At 43.3% G+C, this 18,080-nt stretch overlaps 1 protein-coding gene across 1 annotated transcript in view; it reads right to left on the minus strand.

Annotated features, from left to right (window-relative positions):
• ptprq (protein tyrosine phosphatase receptor type Q) overlaps positions 1 to 17,529 on the minus strand; it is a 30,029-nt gene extending 12,500 nt beyond the window's left edge. Inside the window, 35 exon segments of the mRNA XM_026365335.1 lie at positions 1 to 321; positions 3,120 to 3,401; positions 3,514 to 3,795; positions 3,983 to 4,090; positions 4,198 to 4,377; positions 4,473 to 4,634; positions 5,250 to 5,313; positions 5,508 to 5,671; positions 5,768 to 5,914; positions 5,991 to 6,119; positions 6,228 to 6,456; positions 6,542 to 6,741; positions 6,852 to 6,921; positions 8,119 to 8,233; positions 8,630 to 8,738; positions 9,244 to 9,355; positions 10,552 to 10,712; positions 10,840 to 11,100; positions 11,305 to 11,473; positions 11,969 to 12,066; positions 12,334 to 12,440; positions 12,608 to 12,761; positions 12,844 to 12,973; positions 13,066 to 13,196; positions 13,734 to 14,033; positions 14,142 to 14,435; positions 14,581 to 14,892; positions 14,987 to 15,361; positions 15,508 to 15,688; positions 15,889 to 16,106; positions 16,224 to 16,335; positions 16,337 to 16,509; positions 16,640 to 16,784; positions 16,860 to 16,985; positions 17,081 to 17,529. Of these exon segments, the coding sequence (XP_026221120.1) occupies positions 1 to 321; positions 3,120 to 3,401; positions 3,514 to 3,795; positions 3,983 to 4,090; positions 4,198 to 4,377; positions 4,473 to 4,634; positions 5,250 to 5,313; positions 5,508 to 5,671; positions 5,768 to 5,914; positions 5,991 to 6,119; positions 6,228 to 6,456; positions 6,542 to 6,741; positions 6,852 to 6,921; positions 8,119 to 8,233; positions 8,630 to 8,738; positions 9,244 to 9,355; positions 10,552 to 10,712; positions 10,840 to 11,100; positions 11,305 to 11,473; positions 11,969 to 12,066; positions 12,334 to 12,440; positions 12,608 to 12,761; positions 12,844 to 12,973; positions 13,066 to 13,196; positions 13,734 to 14,033; positions 14,142 to 14,435; positions 14,581 to 14,892; positions 14,987 to 15,361; positions 15,508 to 15,688; positions 15,889 to 16,106; positions 16,224 to 16,335; positions 16,337 to 16,509; positions 16,640 to 16,784; positions 16,860 to 16,985; positions 17,081 to 17,125 (6,166 nt within the window). The 5' untranslated portion in view covers positions 17,126 to 17,529.
• Positions 17,530 to 18,080: the final 551 nt, after the last annotated feature.

Here is an 18,080-nt window from a genome sequence, read left to right on the forward strand (position 1 = left end):
TGTCATCATCTGTTCTCAGGTACAATATGCTGGTATGGTTGTAGGCAGGGCCGGCGCCAGTCGCCGGGGTGACAGTCAACACATATGGGAAATACTTCTTGAGTTTGGTGAATAGAAAGACAGTGTCAGTTGTGCTATGCTTGATTGTCTTGTTGACAGCTGGACCCCCTTGGTTGGATGTGTTTTCAGGGGTACCCGCCTCCTGTAAGGTGAGCAGGTAGTATGGACGACCGTTTGGTTCCAGGGGAGGGTCCCAGCTGATGATGATGGCTGTGGAGCTGAAAATCTGAGCCGTCAGGTTTCGTACCGAGTCACTTGGCACTGAGGAGGGAGACAAGTAGAACTGTGTTACTATTATTAGCATTGACAAAACTGAAAACTGCCCTCCCACAAGAGCTTACCATACTATGAGGCAATAAATTAAGGCATCAATCAACTATAAACACTCTGACACTAGAGGGACAATGAATAGAGCAGCAGTAGTCATCATCGTTATCTGTCTCAAGCAGTGGCATAATCATTGGCAGCATTGTTGCAAATGACAAAACCAGCAACAGTACATCACATAAAACAATACAGCGTGGCATTCCTCTAGCAACACAGAACACAGCAAAGGCAAAACAGTAAAGCAGAGAGACAGAAACCAGATCCTATAAAATTAACAGCACAGTCAAAGACAACGTCAGACACGTAGGAGGAAAACTCACACAGTAAAAACCCAATAAGGGGTAGAGGAGAAAAATACTCATCCTGTTTATCATCATAACACATGGTACACAGAGCAGACGTGACAGGGGAGAGGAAGGGGAAAGGGGAGATAAAACTTGAGAGATGCAGAAGATGAATGAGTGGATGTGAGGGGCCAGTTGTGTGTGTGTGTGGGTCTGAGCCCAGGGGAGTGAGCCCCTGCTGGGCTTGGCTGTGCGGGAGAGACAAGATGCCCTGGATGTCCGGTGCTTGTCTGAGAGTGGAGTAGCTAGAGCACAGGCAGAGATACGGAGTCAGTATGAGACAGAGAATTCTTCACGAGCAAAATGTCAACAAGAAAAAATAAATAAATCACAACATACAAATGTGAAACTGTCGTGTATGTGACTAAACCTGTGGCAGCTGTCTGCACCATTTTTCCCAAAATCACATAAAAACAAAGAGATGAGTTTTACAAACATTTCATTTTTTCACTGATGATATCAAAGTACAACTAAATATGATGTGTTAATATGCAAATGATGGTTTCCACAGTAACAATGCCAGCGTAACATGAGCCCAGCATGAGCTTTCCCAAAGCATGGCAGCGTTTGTTTTTTTCTGTGTCAACAAAGAGTAAACTGTTCCGTGTCACTTTCTCTCTTGGTTTATCAATCTGTCACTGCTTTCGTCATGTTTGGTAAAAGGAAAAACAAACCTCCACACTGTCACAGGGGGACAAAAACATAGCCGGTTTGCAAGATTGACAGTTATCTCCTTTGCCAAACAGCTGAAAATTACATCATTACTCTTCAATTGCAGAGTTTTTATGTAATTTTTTTGAACTGAAGAATTTTGAAAAAAGTGTGCAGACTAGCTCTCCGGCAAATTATCGAGTTAACGTATACAATAATTATTTAGCTTCATGTGTAACATTTTTGGTGTCTATTCAGTTTAACTACTTTAATTTATATCGGTGTATGAATTCTTGTATGTGTGTGTTTGTGTGTGTGCCTGACTGACCGTCCTCAGGTAAGAATACGACTATTGGCTCGCTCTGCACCCCTCCATCCCCCTGCACAGTACTGGAGGTCATCCATATGGTATAGTTAGTGCCCCCAATCAGCTGAGTCAGGGTATAGGAGAGGGGTGAATCAGGAGAGGAATGGGTAGCTAAGTCGGAAACGGGAAGTCTCTGTGGAGGAAACAGGGCAATAAGGTAAAAGGTGCTTAAATGTTTTGTAGAGCTGAGGGAACTTTGTAACCCTTTTCACATATTATTCATTAAGTCCTGTTTGCCCATGTGTCTGTACAGTATATGGACTATACCGTGTGTCTCACCTGCTCGGTCACAGTGTTGTTTTGAGAGTAGTAAATAGTGTAGTGTACAATGATTCCATTGGGTTCAGAGGGTGGGTGCCACAGCAAGGTGATAGAGGAGGCGGTCACATTTGCAAAAGTCACATTTCGTGGAGGGTCGAATGGCTCTGAAAACAAAAGACAAAGGAGGCAAATATAACAAAAAAGACAAAAAGAAGAAGCCCAATCACTCGGTGCATTTTAATGAGGTATTTTGTGAGGACGATAGAAGACAGCTGTCAAACTGACTTTTCAATTACCTGCATAAACGGTGGTGAAGCTGATGTAGATCAGCACTCCTCCGTCTCCCAGCCTGGTCCAGCTGGAGACAGAGGCATTGTAGCGACTCTGTGAATCCACATGAACCACCACCGATGTTTCGGTGACATTCTGCCACAGCTCAGTCGTTTCATTCCTATGGGAGAGGACAGCCGTTCACGTTCCATTATGCCTGCTTTCCTTGTACTTTTGTCAACATACAGGTGATTCAAAAAGGGATAGTTCAGTAAATTAAATAACTCACCAAACTCTGACAATGTAGTAGAGTATGTCCGAATTGGCTTCAAGTGGTGGTTGCCATGACAACTTTACCTCATAATCAGACAACTTTGCGGCATGGAGAAACTGAGGAGGTGTTCCTGGGGCTGATATGTAGGAAAAAGACTTTCCAGTAATATAACCCCAACAGGATCATCAGAGCAGAAACTGAACTCATTGATATAAAAAAAAAACACAAATACAAAACTCGGCACCTAGAATAGAGAAAGAGAATAATCCCCTAAAATGAAAAGAAAATTGGTTAGTTGTAATCACTGGTTAGTTGTTTGTGCTTATCAGTCGTGATGGGAGACACGAGTGTCACGTGGGATCAACACCTGCGAGGCAGCATCATTACCATAAGCTGAAACAGAGAGACGTAATTGAGGAGGAAAAGAGGAAAGGAAAGTCAGATTTAATCAGATGCCCTTCTAACTTCTCAGCCAGTCGTGATATAATCGCACAGCCTGCTGGGACTGAAAACAACCCCCACCCTCCCCCTTTCTTTCCTATTTCCCCCACTCCATCTCTCTCACCATCCTCCAGTGTGGTGATGTTGAGCGGCTCGCTGCTGTAGTTTCCCGGCCCTACGCGCGTGTGCGCCTGCACCATAACACGGTAGTGCGCATACTTCCTCAGATGTGTGATGTGGATGTTCGTGGTCTCTGAGGTGAGATTCAGGTGGTGACTGGAATTCCAAATCTCGATGCTGTAGTGGGTAATGACTCCGTTAGGCACCAGAGGAGGCTGCCAGGTCACATTCACCTCACTGGGACTGACCGACTCATAGGAGAGACCATATGGAGGACTACCTGGCACTAGAGAGAATACAAAAAGATGCACATTTACTAAACTCTGCACAGCTGATATTGTTATTAAAGATGTTCTTAAGTGTGTAATTGTGTGGGTTGGTGCATCCATCATACACACCATCCTCTCCAGACAGCAGGTATAAAGTGTCAGATGTTTGGTTGCCGTGGCCGTAACGCGTGTACGCCCTCACAGACACATTGTAGTGGGAAAATGGTTTCAGGTTCATCAGAACAACTCTATTAGTGGATGCGTTCAGCAAAACAGAGAGGGATTCGTTCTCACACAGCACCTCATAATACTGAATCACCCCATTGGCTTTCTCTGGGGCAGACCAGGCCAGCGTGGTGGTAGAGGGGCTAGTGTCTACGACAATGAGGTTTATAGGGGGTGAGTCAGGCTCTGAGGGTGACATGGACGAGAAAAAACAGCAAGGATTTAGCAAGGAGGAGGGAAAGATAACTCAACATAACATGTCACAGAGTAAAACAATAGAAAAATAATCAACCTGCAGGCGGTTACAATTTAATAGGTACATCATGAATATTATAGATTAACCTCTTCAAACTAATGTTTGTGCAGCACATACCATCTTCTAAGGTGTAAACAAAAATGTCATCTTCCTCAGACAGGGAGCTCTCCCCCACAGCTGTAGCTGCAGCTACGCGTAGCTTATAACCAGTATACTTGTCCAAATCTGTACGTTAGAGAACCGAGTGTAATGGTTAAGATACACCTATTATTATAATGATTATAGTTGTTATAATGACTGAGCAGAAAATGTGTCAGTATTTTTCAACCAACCTGTTATAAATATGCTGGTATTGTAAGTAACCCACTTCTGGGCCTGGTTATTGTGCAGGTTGAGGCCATAAACTGAATAATGTGTGATCCGTCCATTGGGGTTGAGTGGAGGAGCCCAGGTCACTAGTATGGAAGTGGAGCTGATATTTTGGTAGAACACCTCAAGCACTGAGCTAGGAACTAAAACACACACACAGTATGTGCTCTTAAATGACGACAAACAAATGCTAAAAATTAAATTACTTAGTTTCTTACAGCTCATAATTTCCACCCACCTTGCTCCCTGGTCTTCTCTGTGATATCTGTGGTAGGTCCCTCTCCTACAGTGGTAGAAGCACTGACCCTAAACGTGTACTCAGTGAATGGATCCAGATCTGACACCAGGTAAGACAACTCCTCGGACAAAACGTCCATCACCTCCTCTTTCACAGTTACCCCTGCAACATGCACACAGATACAGATGGATACACAAAACCATATGCACACTCAGGATTTGCCAGTGCCGGAACATATGAAAATGCTGGTATCAAGAGCTGCAGGATGTTAAAAGAAGCGGTATTAATGGTCAGTTATCGCAAACCTGTAGTGCCAGATGATGTTGCACTGCGTGTAGACAAATGTCCTGTAATTGCATCACGTGTAGACAAGCGGAGTTGACCTGGAGTCAGGGCCAATGGCGAGGAGTCTGTTATATCCTCAACTTGCGACTGTGTTGTTAGCCAGGGTGGAAGCGTAACAGGTGGCACAGTAGTAAACGAAAAGGCAGAGTTGCCAAAATCTGCAGCGTCAGAATTTTGGATATTTGTGCTATTAGTATGTGAAGCTGTGGTGTAACTGGCTCTGGGCTCCTCAGTGACCGTAGAATCAGTGGTCAGTTGAATGTCAGTGTTACTGAGGTGTTCAGTGTGCGGGAAGCTGGAAGCAGTCACATCGGCAGGCAGTGTGCGATCAGAAACAGTGGCCGTGAAAGACGGTGGTGATGTGATCTCAGACACAGTGGCCCTTGAAAGACGGCGGTGATGTGATCAAACTGGGCTCAGCACTTCTCTTACGCCGCACATGGCTGTTGAGGACTTCACTGGGAAGTGTTGCATTTTCATGCAATTGAGTGGTATTCTGAAGGAAGAAAAACATATTTTATACTCTGACTGACTATAAACTGACTATAGTTTTTCATTTTACTTTTTATTATAGGGTGCAGTGTCATCAGCCCTTAAGGTGTACAGGTTATATAAAAAGATATTAAAGTTTTTTTTTTAAATATAGTTTAGTGCAATGGTGGCCATACACAATTGTAAAATCTGGCTTACTACTTCTGCCGTGAGGGTGATGTCCTGCAGCAGAGTGTTGTCAGCCAGGACCAGCAGTCTGTAATGGGTGATGGGACCATTTGGCTGTGCAGGGATTTTCCAACTAACGCGGATTGAAACTGAATCCTCAGCTACTGCCACCAGGTCCTGCACTGCACTGGGTGCTACTCAAACAAACAAGCACACAAACAGAGACACATGGGATTACGGGGCTTAATCTAAATTAACAGATGACATTGCATCATTTTTCACATTTTCACCTTCAGCAGGTGTAATGACAATATCTTCAGCTGCTGGACCCACTTCTCCAGCAGATTTGGCTCGGACGGCCACCGTGTACTTCGTGAAGGGAGTCAAACCACTGAAAGAAAACCGCATGTCTCCTGTGTTGTTCTCATACAAATACCCTAGAAAAAAGAAGGAATATAGCTTTGTTCATTTATTACGACATGCAGGTGCATTCCTGAGTCAACAATTAGTCACCTGTGGGTCCATAAAGGTAGAGCACGTAAGTGAATTTTCCTGTGATGTTCTTAGGAGTATTCCAGGACACAGTAATTGATCTTGATGTCATATTCAGTGTAGAGAAGTTTTGTGGTGGATCTTCTGGAGCTGCCATACACAAACATACACAAACCATGATTTATATGTGATGCCCATACATTATAGGTTTACTGTATATCACAAAGCTTCAGCCTAGCTTGCTTCTTTTTTCTGCACCTGATTCTGGCATGCGGACCATTGTGGAAGCTATCTGTCCCTCTCCATCCGAGGTGAAGGCAGACACTTCGAATAGGTAAGCAGTGTAAGGTCGCAGCTGATCAACTCCTACAGATATGGGCACACTCCAGGAGGCGGCAGGAGGCACGGCGGAGAGGGTGATGGGGGGAGAGGATGCAGTTATCTCCAAGGGACTGAGAGTTGCACGGGACAGGATATCAGCTGCATCCTAGAAACACAAAATCATTTAGGTTGTAGAAAGAATGCCTTGCTAGAATTTATAGGAGAGGTGATCATATAATGCAGCACTGTACATTGCAGTGAGGCAGCGCTCCAGTCATGATGTCCTCTGCATTGACCTCCAGCGTGCGGACTACCTGCCCTGTACGAGCGTATTTTGCCTTGACAGCAAACTTTGTGATGAGGCCATTGATGCGGTGCGGCAAGAACCAGGTAACCACGACAAAGGTGTGGTTTTGAGCAAATGCTGTCAGGTTAGTCACCAGGCCAGGAGCTGTAGTAAATGCATACAGACATGAATATACAGCATATGCACATACAAACAATATTGTTAAATTGGGTTTTGAGATCATCATGCAAATGTGTGTGAATGCATGTACGCACGAGACTCTGCAGTCTTTATGTATAAGGATTTGCTGAATGGTCCTCTTCCAGCAGGAGATATGGCCGCCACCTATAGAGAGACAAGAGTGAGAGAAAGGTGGTCGATATGTAATGATTAACTCATTAGTTCTAGTCATTATGGTATCATTAGAGCCAGATTAGGTGCTAATCTCAGGCAACGATCACAACTGGAACAACATGAACAACACATGAACAACACTATAATATCAGGAACCACAGTATGTAAATATCACAACACAGTCACATTAAGCAGTGCATGTGGTTGGACAGCCTCTAAACAACTGCTCACGTCTTTGATTTTTTTTAAATCAAAATGAATGGAGCGTATAGAGTGAACAAACACAATGTACAATGTTGTCTAATTCATAATAGTGCAGCGCAAAGAAGTAAAAAGAATCTGCTCCAATGCAGCTCTCTGTGTGGTTTAGAGGACAAAAAACACACTCACAGACAAAGTGTAGTAATATGATACACTCACACACACATAGACACAGCTTAGTATGATCACTATGTATGTCAGTCTATCAGAGTCCATTTGTATGAAGGTCATTGTGGGTTAATGAATTCTGAAAACTAATAAGCATGATCACGTTCAAGCTCAGTGACAGGAGTCAGTGGAAAGAGCCACGGCTGATCCATAGATCTGTTTACCTGATTAATAATACAATCAGGATCAATTACCGTTATTCAGCCAGATCAAGAGAACAGTCTGGTCCTAAGGGTTGTGCATTAAATTCTTCAGAGATTTCTTTGTTATGAGAAAAAGAAAGAATATTGCTGCTTGGGCATGTATCTACTAAATATATCAAATATATATACAGTACATATTAAAAGTAATACTCCCAGAAACTGCTGTTGTACCTGTATCTATAATATCCCCCATTCTTTTAATTTATGTAATGTTTTAGCTGGCAGTTGTTTTGCTGTCAGTTGCTGTTTTTGTTTACATCATATTAAATAGCGGGCCTGCTAGCTCAGTGGAAGCTCGTTGGGTTGGGATACAAAAGGCCATGGGTTCATATCCCACCCCACCAGGTGCTTCTGGCATATCAACGTGTGGAACATGTTCCTGCTGTGGTGGCCCCTCAGGGGACAAGACAAAAGCTGTTGACTCTAATTTGTTTGCTAAATGCCCCTAGTGTGATAATATGTTTGAATTTTTTTGTTTTGTTATGCGTGAGGTCACCAAAGCAAATTCGTATGAACCAAAAAATAAAGCTTTTAATGAATGAAACATGCCTCTTACCTGAATGAGGTATGTAGAACCTGAGATAAATTCAGTGAGCAGCGTCTCTGGTACTTCCAGGTTCCTGATCAACTGTGTGAAGGAGAGGTCAGGGTAGGGACATACCTCCTTGTACCTGCAAAAAAATGTACAGTACAGTAGAGTAAAGTCCTCTTAGTGAATACAGTAAATTAAATGCTACTTTAAATCTAAACTACACTATATTTTACAGGTAGTTACCTAGTTACTCTGCATATTTGCCAGATTATGTTTTGTAAAATACCTACAGCATTGTTCGGTTAACCTATTTTCAATGTGCTATGCTGCACATTGTGTTCCTGGACTAGTATTACAACTATTATTGAAGTGAAGCATCTGAAGACTTATAATAATAATAATGCAACAGCTTTACACAAAGACGCCTGAATGTACATGGAAACCAGAAGCATTTTTTTATATGTTTCCTCATGACAGCAACTGATCTGTGGTTGCTAATGTAATAATATGTAAATAAATAACAACCAAAAACTACCTGATGACATATCCATCAATATTTTTGGCATTAGGAGGCATGGTCCAGGAGAGCAGGATGCCGTTAGAACCTACAGCCTCTCCTTCTAGGTTAACAGGCGGACCAGGAACTGGAGTGTGGAGAAGAGAAGATAAGAGAAGAGGAGAGATCTTTTCATTAATAATGTTTGTACAGTATACTACAACTGTACATTAGACAGTGTCAAAGTCCTCTAAAGAACAGTGTTGCTGATTCTCCGTGCTTGTGTGTGCCTGCATGAGTGTGTTTTAGGCTGAACCGATGAATAAGGCCTCACATAGCTGTGGCATTTCACTGACATTCACTGCAGACCCATTCATCCTGTGGTTCAAAAGCCTGGGCTTAAGTTACCTACAAGGAATTAAGCAGGGAAGAGAGCATACCCCCCTCCACAGACAGACACACACACACACACACACACACACACATCACACACCATCTACTGTACTAATGTGTGTGTATGCTCACAGCATGTGCTATACAGGGACTGAATTAAACAGCAGAGGGCAGACGACAACCTGATGCCATTTAGACAACACAAAAACAAAAACCCGCACAAACAGCAACAGCAAACAGTGTGTGTGTGTGTGTCTCACCGCTGTCATTAGTATTGATCATGCGGCTGATTCCAGGACTAATGTTGGAGGAGGAGGCTGCTGTGACCATTACAGTGTATTGCGTTCCCGGACTAACATTCGCCACATCAGCCTATAAAAACAGCAAAAAAGAAAACCACCTGGTCACATACTTAGACACTCAACCATCTGTTACTTTGTTTATGCTATGACATAATAAAGAGTCTCTACAGCGCTATTTGAAGATGAACCATCTGTATAATCTGTAGAAAGGTGGGTGGCTTGTAATGGGTGACAGCTTGTGTTTGCTCGTGGCTGCACTTGTTTAGATCTTTATGTATTTGTTTATGTTTGACACAGATGAACAGTGTTTCCTGGGTGGCAGTATTTTTGCTAACGTGTGTGCAATCGCATCAGTGACGCCATGTGTTGAGTGGCAATGTTACCTTTGCAGACATATGTCCAAGCATTGTGTTATTACTTGTGTGTGTGTGGGTGCATGCCCTCAATTTGTAAAGTGCAAACTATTCTTATTTATCTAAGTGAGACTGCAGTGGTTAAAGCCACAAATCTATAATGCACTGAGTGTTGAATTCTTACCTGTGAGTATACCTTTTCCAAGTGGACTGTAAGCAGAAGGATGAGCGAGAGCAAGGCCATGTTTGGTGGCAGGGTTAGCTTTATTTTAGTCACAGCAGGTTAGAGGCCTCGTCGGGACAGATGCATCCAGTGTTAATGTACAAACATCAGCAGTGCTCTACAGGTCATCCACTAAGGTGAGCAGGAGTGACTGACAGTCTAGAAGCTGGTTAGTGTCACAGGGTTAGTTGTCCTGGCGCTGGGTGAAAATGATGGATCTTGAGATATTCCAAAATGTTAGAGGTCAGTCAGGAAAGGCAGAGCGTCCTTTCATTAGCACAAGGCTAATGCTCTCCCACTGGTCTCTCTTGCTTTCTGGGGAGAACTGCTTAAGCAAATTAATGATTCAGGGTTGAGCTCATGAGGGCAACTTAATAAATAATGAGATCTATTACTCAACGTGGTGCTCTGTGTGCTCTCTCTATGTGTGTGTTTGTGTGTGTGTGTGTGTGTAAAGTTACATTTTGGGGGGTATCTGATATCAACCAGGAAGAGCCAGCGTGGGGTGGGACTTGATTGAAGGGGAGGAGAGATAATACATGTATGTTTACGTGCACGTAGTTTGTACAATTAGCTGTTACAATGCCACGCCTCCTCCCTATACATTTAGGTGTTTAGGTGTCATGAGTGAGGTACAATTAGGGAAAATAATCAGAAATGTTCTTGCATTAAAGCGGTAGGTGTTTGTACCTGGATGAATCCATCACGTGCACGGTGAACTGTGACTCTCCCCTCGTTTGGTAGCAGGCTCACTTTATAATGATCCACACACCCTTGTGCCTGCTCCCACCGCAGCGAGAATGAATGTGCAGACAGATTTACAAAACGCAATCCTTTCACACGGGCCGGCACTCATGAAGGACAGGAAAGGGAGAAAAGGAGTCAGAGAAGAGGATAAAGTATCTGTTTTAATGATTTTAATGAGGAGGCGAGGGATCATAATGTTTTGACCGGTGCAGCCTTTGAAATGTTGTCTACCTGTGGTTACAGTCAGAACGGCAGCGCTCCCCGCTGTCTCCCCTCTCACTCTCTCTGCACTCACGTTGTAGCTGCACCCGTCCACCAGCCCTGTAACCACAGCAACTCGCTCCTCCTTGGGTATGATGAGAGTGTTTGTGATTGAGGTGTTGGCCACAGTGACTCTGTGGAAGTCAAACTCTCCAATTGCACTGTCCCAGTTTACAGAGACAGAGGAAGAGTTCAAATTGTTCAGATGGAGGCTGCATAATCCAGCTGGGCCTGAAAAGCATCAACAAATGTTTACATGTACACGCATACAATGTTTGCAACTTTACAACTGCTATATTTGTGTGTTATTAGGGGATTAGGTCCAGACTGAGAAGGCACCAACTGGTTGTTTTATCCTTACAGATCAGCATGGAATTAATGTGCATTTAGGCCTGTATCTTTCTGAGAGTGTTTCTGTGTATGTGTGTGTCTTACGTGTGCTAAAGTCTCTGCGGACTGGCTGACTGGTGTCTGAACCCAGCACACTCTGAATAGTAAGAACATAGTCGGACCCTGGGATCAAATCACTGATCTCATAACTTGTGCTCTTGACAAGCAGCTGGTTCCATGATTTCCTGTCCACGGACAGCAGGCCAAAAACGAGCTGTGAAAAAGAAAAAGGAATTCACAATCTTTATAGGGGTTAAGAAAAAAATGCTTTTCAACTACAGTAAAACCAAGATATGTTCTTGGTTGAGAAACATATATCCACCAAAACTCATTTATTTTGGATAACTTGAGTTTGTATTGTCCATTTTTTGCAATGTGCTTGGTCATTCTCATTGGCTGTGGCTCTGCGGAGGTCATTTATCTTTAAAGGTAACTGAATCTGTGGTGTGCTGACAACAGTTGCTAAGAAACCAACAGGTGAGTGTGGAACCTGACACAAGTGGCCTCCTTTGTTCTTAAAAAAAAAAAAAAAACCTACCTAAAAAACTACCAAAAAACAAAAATGTTTTCAGTGGTGTGTGTGTGTGTGTGTGTGCAAGACAAATTACAAAGTCAAACATCATTAAGCACCTCTGTCTGAAACTTACTGTGATGTAACAACCCATTAAACCATTGTCTCTCTCTGGACAGATTAGAGTACATGCCTCACCTTGTAACCCTCCACCCGTCCTGGTGGAGGTCTCCAGGTCACAAACACAGATGTTACCACCTGCTCGGAAAGAGCCACTTCCTGTGGTACTTCTGGAACTGGAGAGAAGAAGATTTTCATTAGCATGTGAGACAATGTATTAATTATAGCCATCATTATATTCATCAGTCACTCTCACTGATGCATTCAGGTGCTTAGAGTTTTTACATACTTCTATTACTTGTTTTAGCATCAGCATGGGCACATACTAAGGGAAAACAAGTACTGTGATTTCAACACAAATATGTACTTTTATTTACATGTACTTCTGTAACTGTAAACTAACAAAATAAAAAAACTGGCACCAGGTGTTACATGTATCGTACTTGTATGGATAATCATAGTAGCAGGTTTACTCCTCTTTTCCCCACTGGTGCTAATCACTTCAATTGTATACTGACTTCCAGGACCAAGGTCTTCGAATGTATAAGATCTGTGAACACACACACACACACACGTTTGACAGTCAGTTCTACACATAAGCTGAAAAATCTACATTCAATCACACATTCTTATGAAATGTGGACCAGTAGAAGTTAAAGTTTAAAACAGTTAAACAATATAATCATTTGTGTGCTGGCTGACAAGAATGGGACTGACCTGGGCTCCTGACGAGGAATGATCACCTCTTGAATGGATGTTTCGTTTTTGATTGACAGGATGAGCCCATCCAACACTCCCCTGACCATACTCCAACTAATATGTAAAGATGATATGGTTTTATTGACGAGTGACATCTCCACTGGGCTGGGAGCTGTCGCATAAGAAAACAATACACACGGTTATTACAAAAGGAAAGATTGAGCTGTGTGTGTTGATGTGTTGTGTGCGTTTACCTGCAGTGATGTTGATGGTGACGGGGGAGCTGTCAGTGAAAGATTCTTTCTCAGTTCGTATTGCAAAGCAATAGAGTCGGCCTGGAGTCAGGCTGGAAAACACTGCACTGTGACCAGACGCCTTCTGTACCTGTAGCACACAGGTTAATCACACAAGATGTTAATTTACCATATTATTATAGTTATTACACCAGTTGGAGAGAGGAGTTTTTTTCTGTTTACCATGTGTGAATGGTCACAGTTGAGGCAGATGACCTCATAGCTGTGAGTCTGCCCTTGTGCTCGATCCCAAAGAAGCTGGATGGATGAATCTGTCACCAAGCCCTCTCTCACCCTGCTGGGAGGGGCAAGACCTAAAAATCACAAACCATATCCCACAATCCATACTGTAATTATTCCTCTAACGTGCTGAAAATACTAATTACCTTTGGTTGGAGATATTTTAAAAACCTGGGAATTATGTGATGATGCCCAATATATACCAAAAAAGAAATGCGTCATTACTGTAATCTACTGTTAAAAAAAACATGACACTCATTAAAAATAATAAGAAATTCTAAAAAAAAAAAACAAGATAAAAGACACACCACATAAAAGTCTGTATTTGTTTGAAGAAGAGATTTAAAGATAATATGCTTTTCAGGGACCAGTCATCCCCACACCATTGTTATGCATAATGCTCAAAATGAGATAAAATATCTCATGTACAATGAAAGCTTGAAAATTAACAGGTGGGAGGTTGTTGGTGGACACACTATGTTTATTAAAGTGACTATGAGCCTTAATTCCAACAATGTGAAAACAACTCCGTGTTAAAGGCAGTTTAATTATTATGTATTGAAGTTTACTGACTAGTACACATCAATATGGGCGTAAATACTTTAACTCACTTGTTCTAATGGGATGGGTGTAGTACGGTGGTCCCAACTGCCCTTGGCTAGTGCTGTACACCACGAGCTGGTACTCTGATCCTGGATTTAGGTTGCTAAGGGTTAGGAACTGAAGACCAGCAGGCAGGGAGTACCAGGTGCATGTGTGCCCACATAACCCCTCACACAGAGTGTCACAAAGTCCAAGACATACACACACTTTCACTCCATCAATCAGGCCTAGCTGTGGATGCTGGATGTACAGCATTGCAGAGTTTGTACCCACTGACAGCGGGATTGCTACCTGAACTGGCAACGGATCTGCACACAGAGAAAGAAAAACTAAGAATATATATATAATATATATATAGTCTATACAATGCCCAGTATGGTCTAGAGCTACATCTACATTGTTCTTGTTTCTTTTACCTGTAGTGTGTATGATGTTAGTCCTCTGACTCCTGGCGTTTCCCTTCATTGAGATCACTCCTACATCATAAGTCTGACCTGGAGTAAATGTGCCCAAATCAACACAAATGGACAGATTTACCCAGCGTGCGCCAGGACTAGATTGGTTTATCCACAATGGAGAAGCACTGGGGCTATTGAGCGGGTGGGATGTGATATAATAACCATCAGCACAGTCATCCGGTGAATACTTCCAGCACACTGTCAAATTTCCGCTTGTGTTCAACACCATCAGCCCATTAGGGGCCCTCACCGCTAAGAGGTGCAAAAGAAAAAAGTTTTGTTAGTTGTTAGTTGTCAGCTAAAACGGGTCCAGGAATTACAGATATGAGTGATGCATGCTTTTAGTTTGAAATCATTATATTCAAATTACTAGCAAAAGCATCTATCACATGCTTACCAGTCTGTGCAGTCAAAGGCACCTGTCCACAGCTCTCAATCCCATGCTGGGTGACTGTGTAAACTTCAATCATATATTTCCTGTACGGCTCCAACCCTCCAATGACAACACTGTGTGACCTCCACCCGCCAGCCTCAGATGACCTGGATATGTTCATCATTCCAACTATCCTCATTTGTCTTGAAGACATGTCCACATAGCGTACCACAAATGTCCATCTAGCCCTGTAGTGTGCTTCTGGCAGCATCCAGTGAACGTTAATCTGACTCACTGTAATGTGGCCAACAGTGACATTTTGAGGAGGAAGTGGTCCTGTGAGAAACATAAACATTTAAAATATTGTTATTTGTTTGTTTGCTTTGTCTGTGTACCCTTTGTGCGTGTAGCCGACTGTCAGCAGACTCACTAGTAAAAGCAGTCCGTGTTTGTCCCAAGCTCCATGTGGCGCCAGCGGGGTGACAGGCTTTAAGGGTGAAAGAGTAGATGCTTCCTGGATACAAACCCGCCACGGTTACGCCTCTGGATGCAAAGGAGATGGGTACTTTCACAATTTTTTTAATCATACTCTGGCTCTGTGTCCCCTTTTTGTCCCCTGAATTCCTGCTTCTATCTTCTTCACCTTCATCCAACTCCCCATGTGCCTCTTCTTGGTACTGGAGGAATATCTCAAAAGATGAATCATTAACTGAGTTCAAAATTGAGAGGTCACCCCAACGGAGCTCTACCTGTTGCTCTGTCACCTGAGCCAGGTCAAAAGAGAATAAGGAAGGGACTGGAGGGTCTGTGAAAGAAGGAGAAGCAGGGTAACATTATAACAAACCTGAGGTCGAAATAAAGACAAAATGTGGATTTGGTTTAACTACTGTTTTGTTTTAGTTATGTTCCCTGAGACTGAGCAGCGATAGGTATGTTACACAAATTATTTACTTTGGTATTGACAGATGAAGGGTAAGGGGATGTTGCAGAAGAATGGAGTGAGAAAGTATCCTGGGCCTGTGGCATTCCTCTGAAGGGCAAAGCAATCTGCCACGCTGGTTGGCAGTAATGTATTCACACCATTTGTCAGGTTATATGACGAGCCATCAGACCAGAGAGGTCGACCCTCCTCCTGTGGAGTGACAAAAGAGTGACATAATGCACTGCAGCATACACCAGCTCACTGCCATTAAACTGTGGGTATAAAAATCAAACCGCCTCTTTGAGGAGTAGCTTCTGCTAACAGGTCTTTTCACTTCACAAAGTGACGTCCCGCTCATCAGCATCCTCCACATTTTTATTTTAAAATGTATCTTTCAAAAATGAAGATACCTGCTGGTCACTGAGTCCAGTCCACAGCATGAGCAGGTTGTTGTGGTTCTGAAGGTGAGAAGACACAAAAAACAGATCCTCCGTGGTCTTCAGGTCAGCCAGGTGACCGGTAGCTGCCAGGCGTTTGCAGCTTTGCTGGGCTTCACTCCATGTCAAACCTGTCCTTCTCACTGTGAAGCAGCTTCGTCCACTGGCCAGCCAGCCGGTAGGGCACTGGGCTGGAGACGGAAATAACCAAATCATTTAAACCCACTTAGCTTGCAGTTAAATTTTAAGGTTAAGGATCAAGTTATGGGCACATGGTTGTGGAACAGCACATGTGTACAATACTGTACCCGTTTCCATGCCAATGCTGAGCCTCTGTTTTAAAATCACATTTAGCTGTTCGAGGTATTCAGCCACCACAACTTTGACCTTGAAGTGCGTGCCGGGCTGGAGACCTTTCACCTGTGTACTGCGACTCTGCCTTGGAGGAGTTTCCATTGAAGACATGTGTTACAGATTGTGTATTGGTGTTGTAAAGACTCAAAGTGGACAGGCTTTGGTGTCTGAGAAGTTTCCATGTCAGGAGAGCAGTCGTCGCTGTGCTATACACGTGAAGGGAAGACAGAGAAACTGGAACTGGGCACAAATACACAAGGAGAAGAGGAGAAACAAGAAGAGAGATGTTAACATCACTGACCAAACACGTGTTTGCCTCTTTTCTTTATGAGGACCGTGAGATTCAGAGCCTCTGTTCACAAATACCCACCAAAGTGAAAGGTCTTGGATGCAAGTGTGATATCTCTGCTGCTGGCTCTTAATGTGATGTTATACCCCCTTTGATCGTCAACCAATCTCAGTGACATCTTACAAAAAGGACTACATGCTGAGTGATTAATGGGGTCCACATACACCTGCAGAGATGTTAGAAGAATTAATAATGCATATACCTGTCATAGTAAACTCAGTCTCTTCATTAGCTTCCTTACCAGATGGTTACTTGCAGTCTGGCAGGTGACTGTGTAGCTGTCTGCGCCTTCGCTGGAAGGAAACGATGGAAATATAAGTTCAACCTCAACAGGACTGGAGTGCTGCTCACATGTCAGCAAGACCACCTGAGGAAGAAAGTGTGTCACAAATGATTCTGTCATGCACAGTAAATTGCATTACAGTACGATGCAGATGAAGATTAAATAAGCATAAAACATACCTGAAAGAAACTGACAAGCAGCCACAGGCGCTCTGTTCCACCCATTGGAAATGTTACTCCATGTCATCAAGCGCACTTTCCTTCAGTCACTGGTCCACCTGGATACACACAGTCACTTCCCCGGCGTTAAACGGGGACTCCTGGATGTGCTTTCAGCCACTGTTATTCTCATATGACAACCTACGATAGCTGTGCGCCATCGGCTGTGGAAAGTCCCAAATTATTTTGGTCGCTGACGCACAGCTGAGCTCGAAAAGTTAACGGTTTGTAGCTTTTTGAAGGATTTTTTTTAAGACTTTAAAACAGTTTGAAAAGAAATAACACGCACCTAACCGTCTTAAATCATGGGGAAATGTCTGCTTCTCCTGCCCTCCTAGTTGAGTTTGAACTTTTACGCAGAGCCTGGACTTTGAATTAGGCGCGCACTGAAGTCAGCGGTCAATGGCTGTACTCACCAAGAGCAAAGCCTTATGTGAAGGAGGGGGCTGGCTTCCTGTGTGTATGGGAGGAGAGAAAAAGAGAGATTGTGCTTGTATGAGTTCAATTTGGTCTGCCCCTTTGTGGGGATAAGAGCAGTTCACTATGGCAACCATGGGCACATGGCCGCTCTCCAAAGGAGATGTGGGGCATACTAAGAGTAAGAAGATGGTGGGAAATTATGGGGAAAGTCCCCAGCTTCAGACCTCTAGTATCTCAGTCGAATATTTTGTCTTCACAAGTTCATATAAATTCTAAAATAAGCAAGCGCTCCAAACTGTTCCTAACATTACAGTGGTGAGAATGGTTTGGCTCTGAGGTGGGGTGTGGAGAAGCAGTGGCCCATGTGGAATGACAGGAATGTGAAAGGAAGAAATGACTGACACACAGAGAGCTGACTCCACTGAGGAGTTCTGTTATTGGGCTGTGACTCCCACAACGCAATAATGTCCCAGAGGTGAAACACAAACAAATGTCAGCACTGCAGATGCTGAATCAGGATGGGTATGTGCCTGTAATAATG

Source organism: Anabas testudineus, chromosome 6 (genome assembly GCF_900324465.2).
Source record: "Anabas testudineus chromosome 6, fAnaTes1.2, whole genome shotgun sequence".
Lineage (NCBI taxonomy): Eukaryota > Metazoa > Chordata > Actinopteri > Anabantiformes > Anabantidae > Anabas > Anabas testudineus.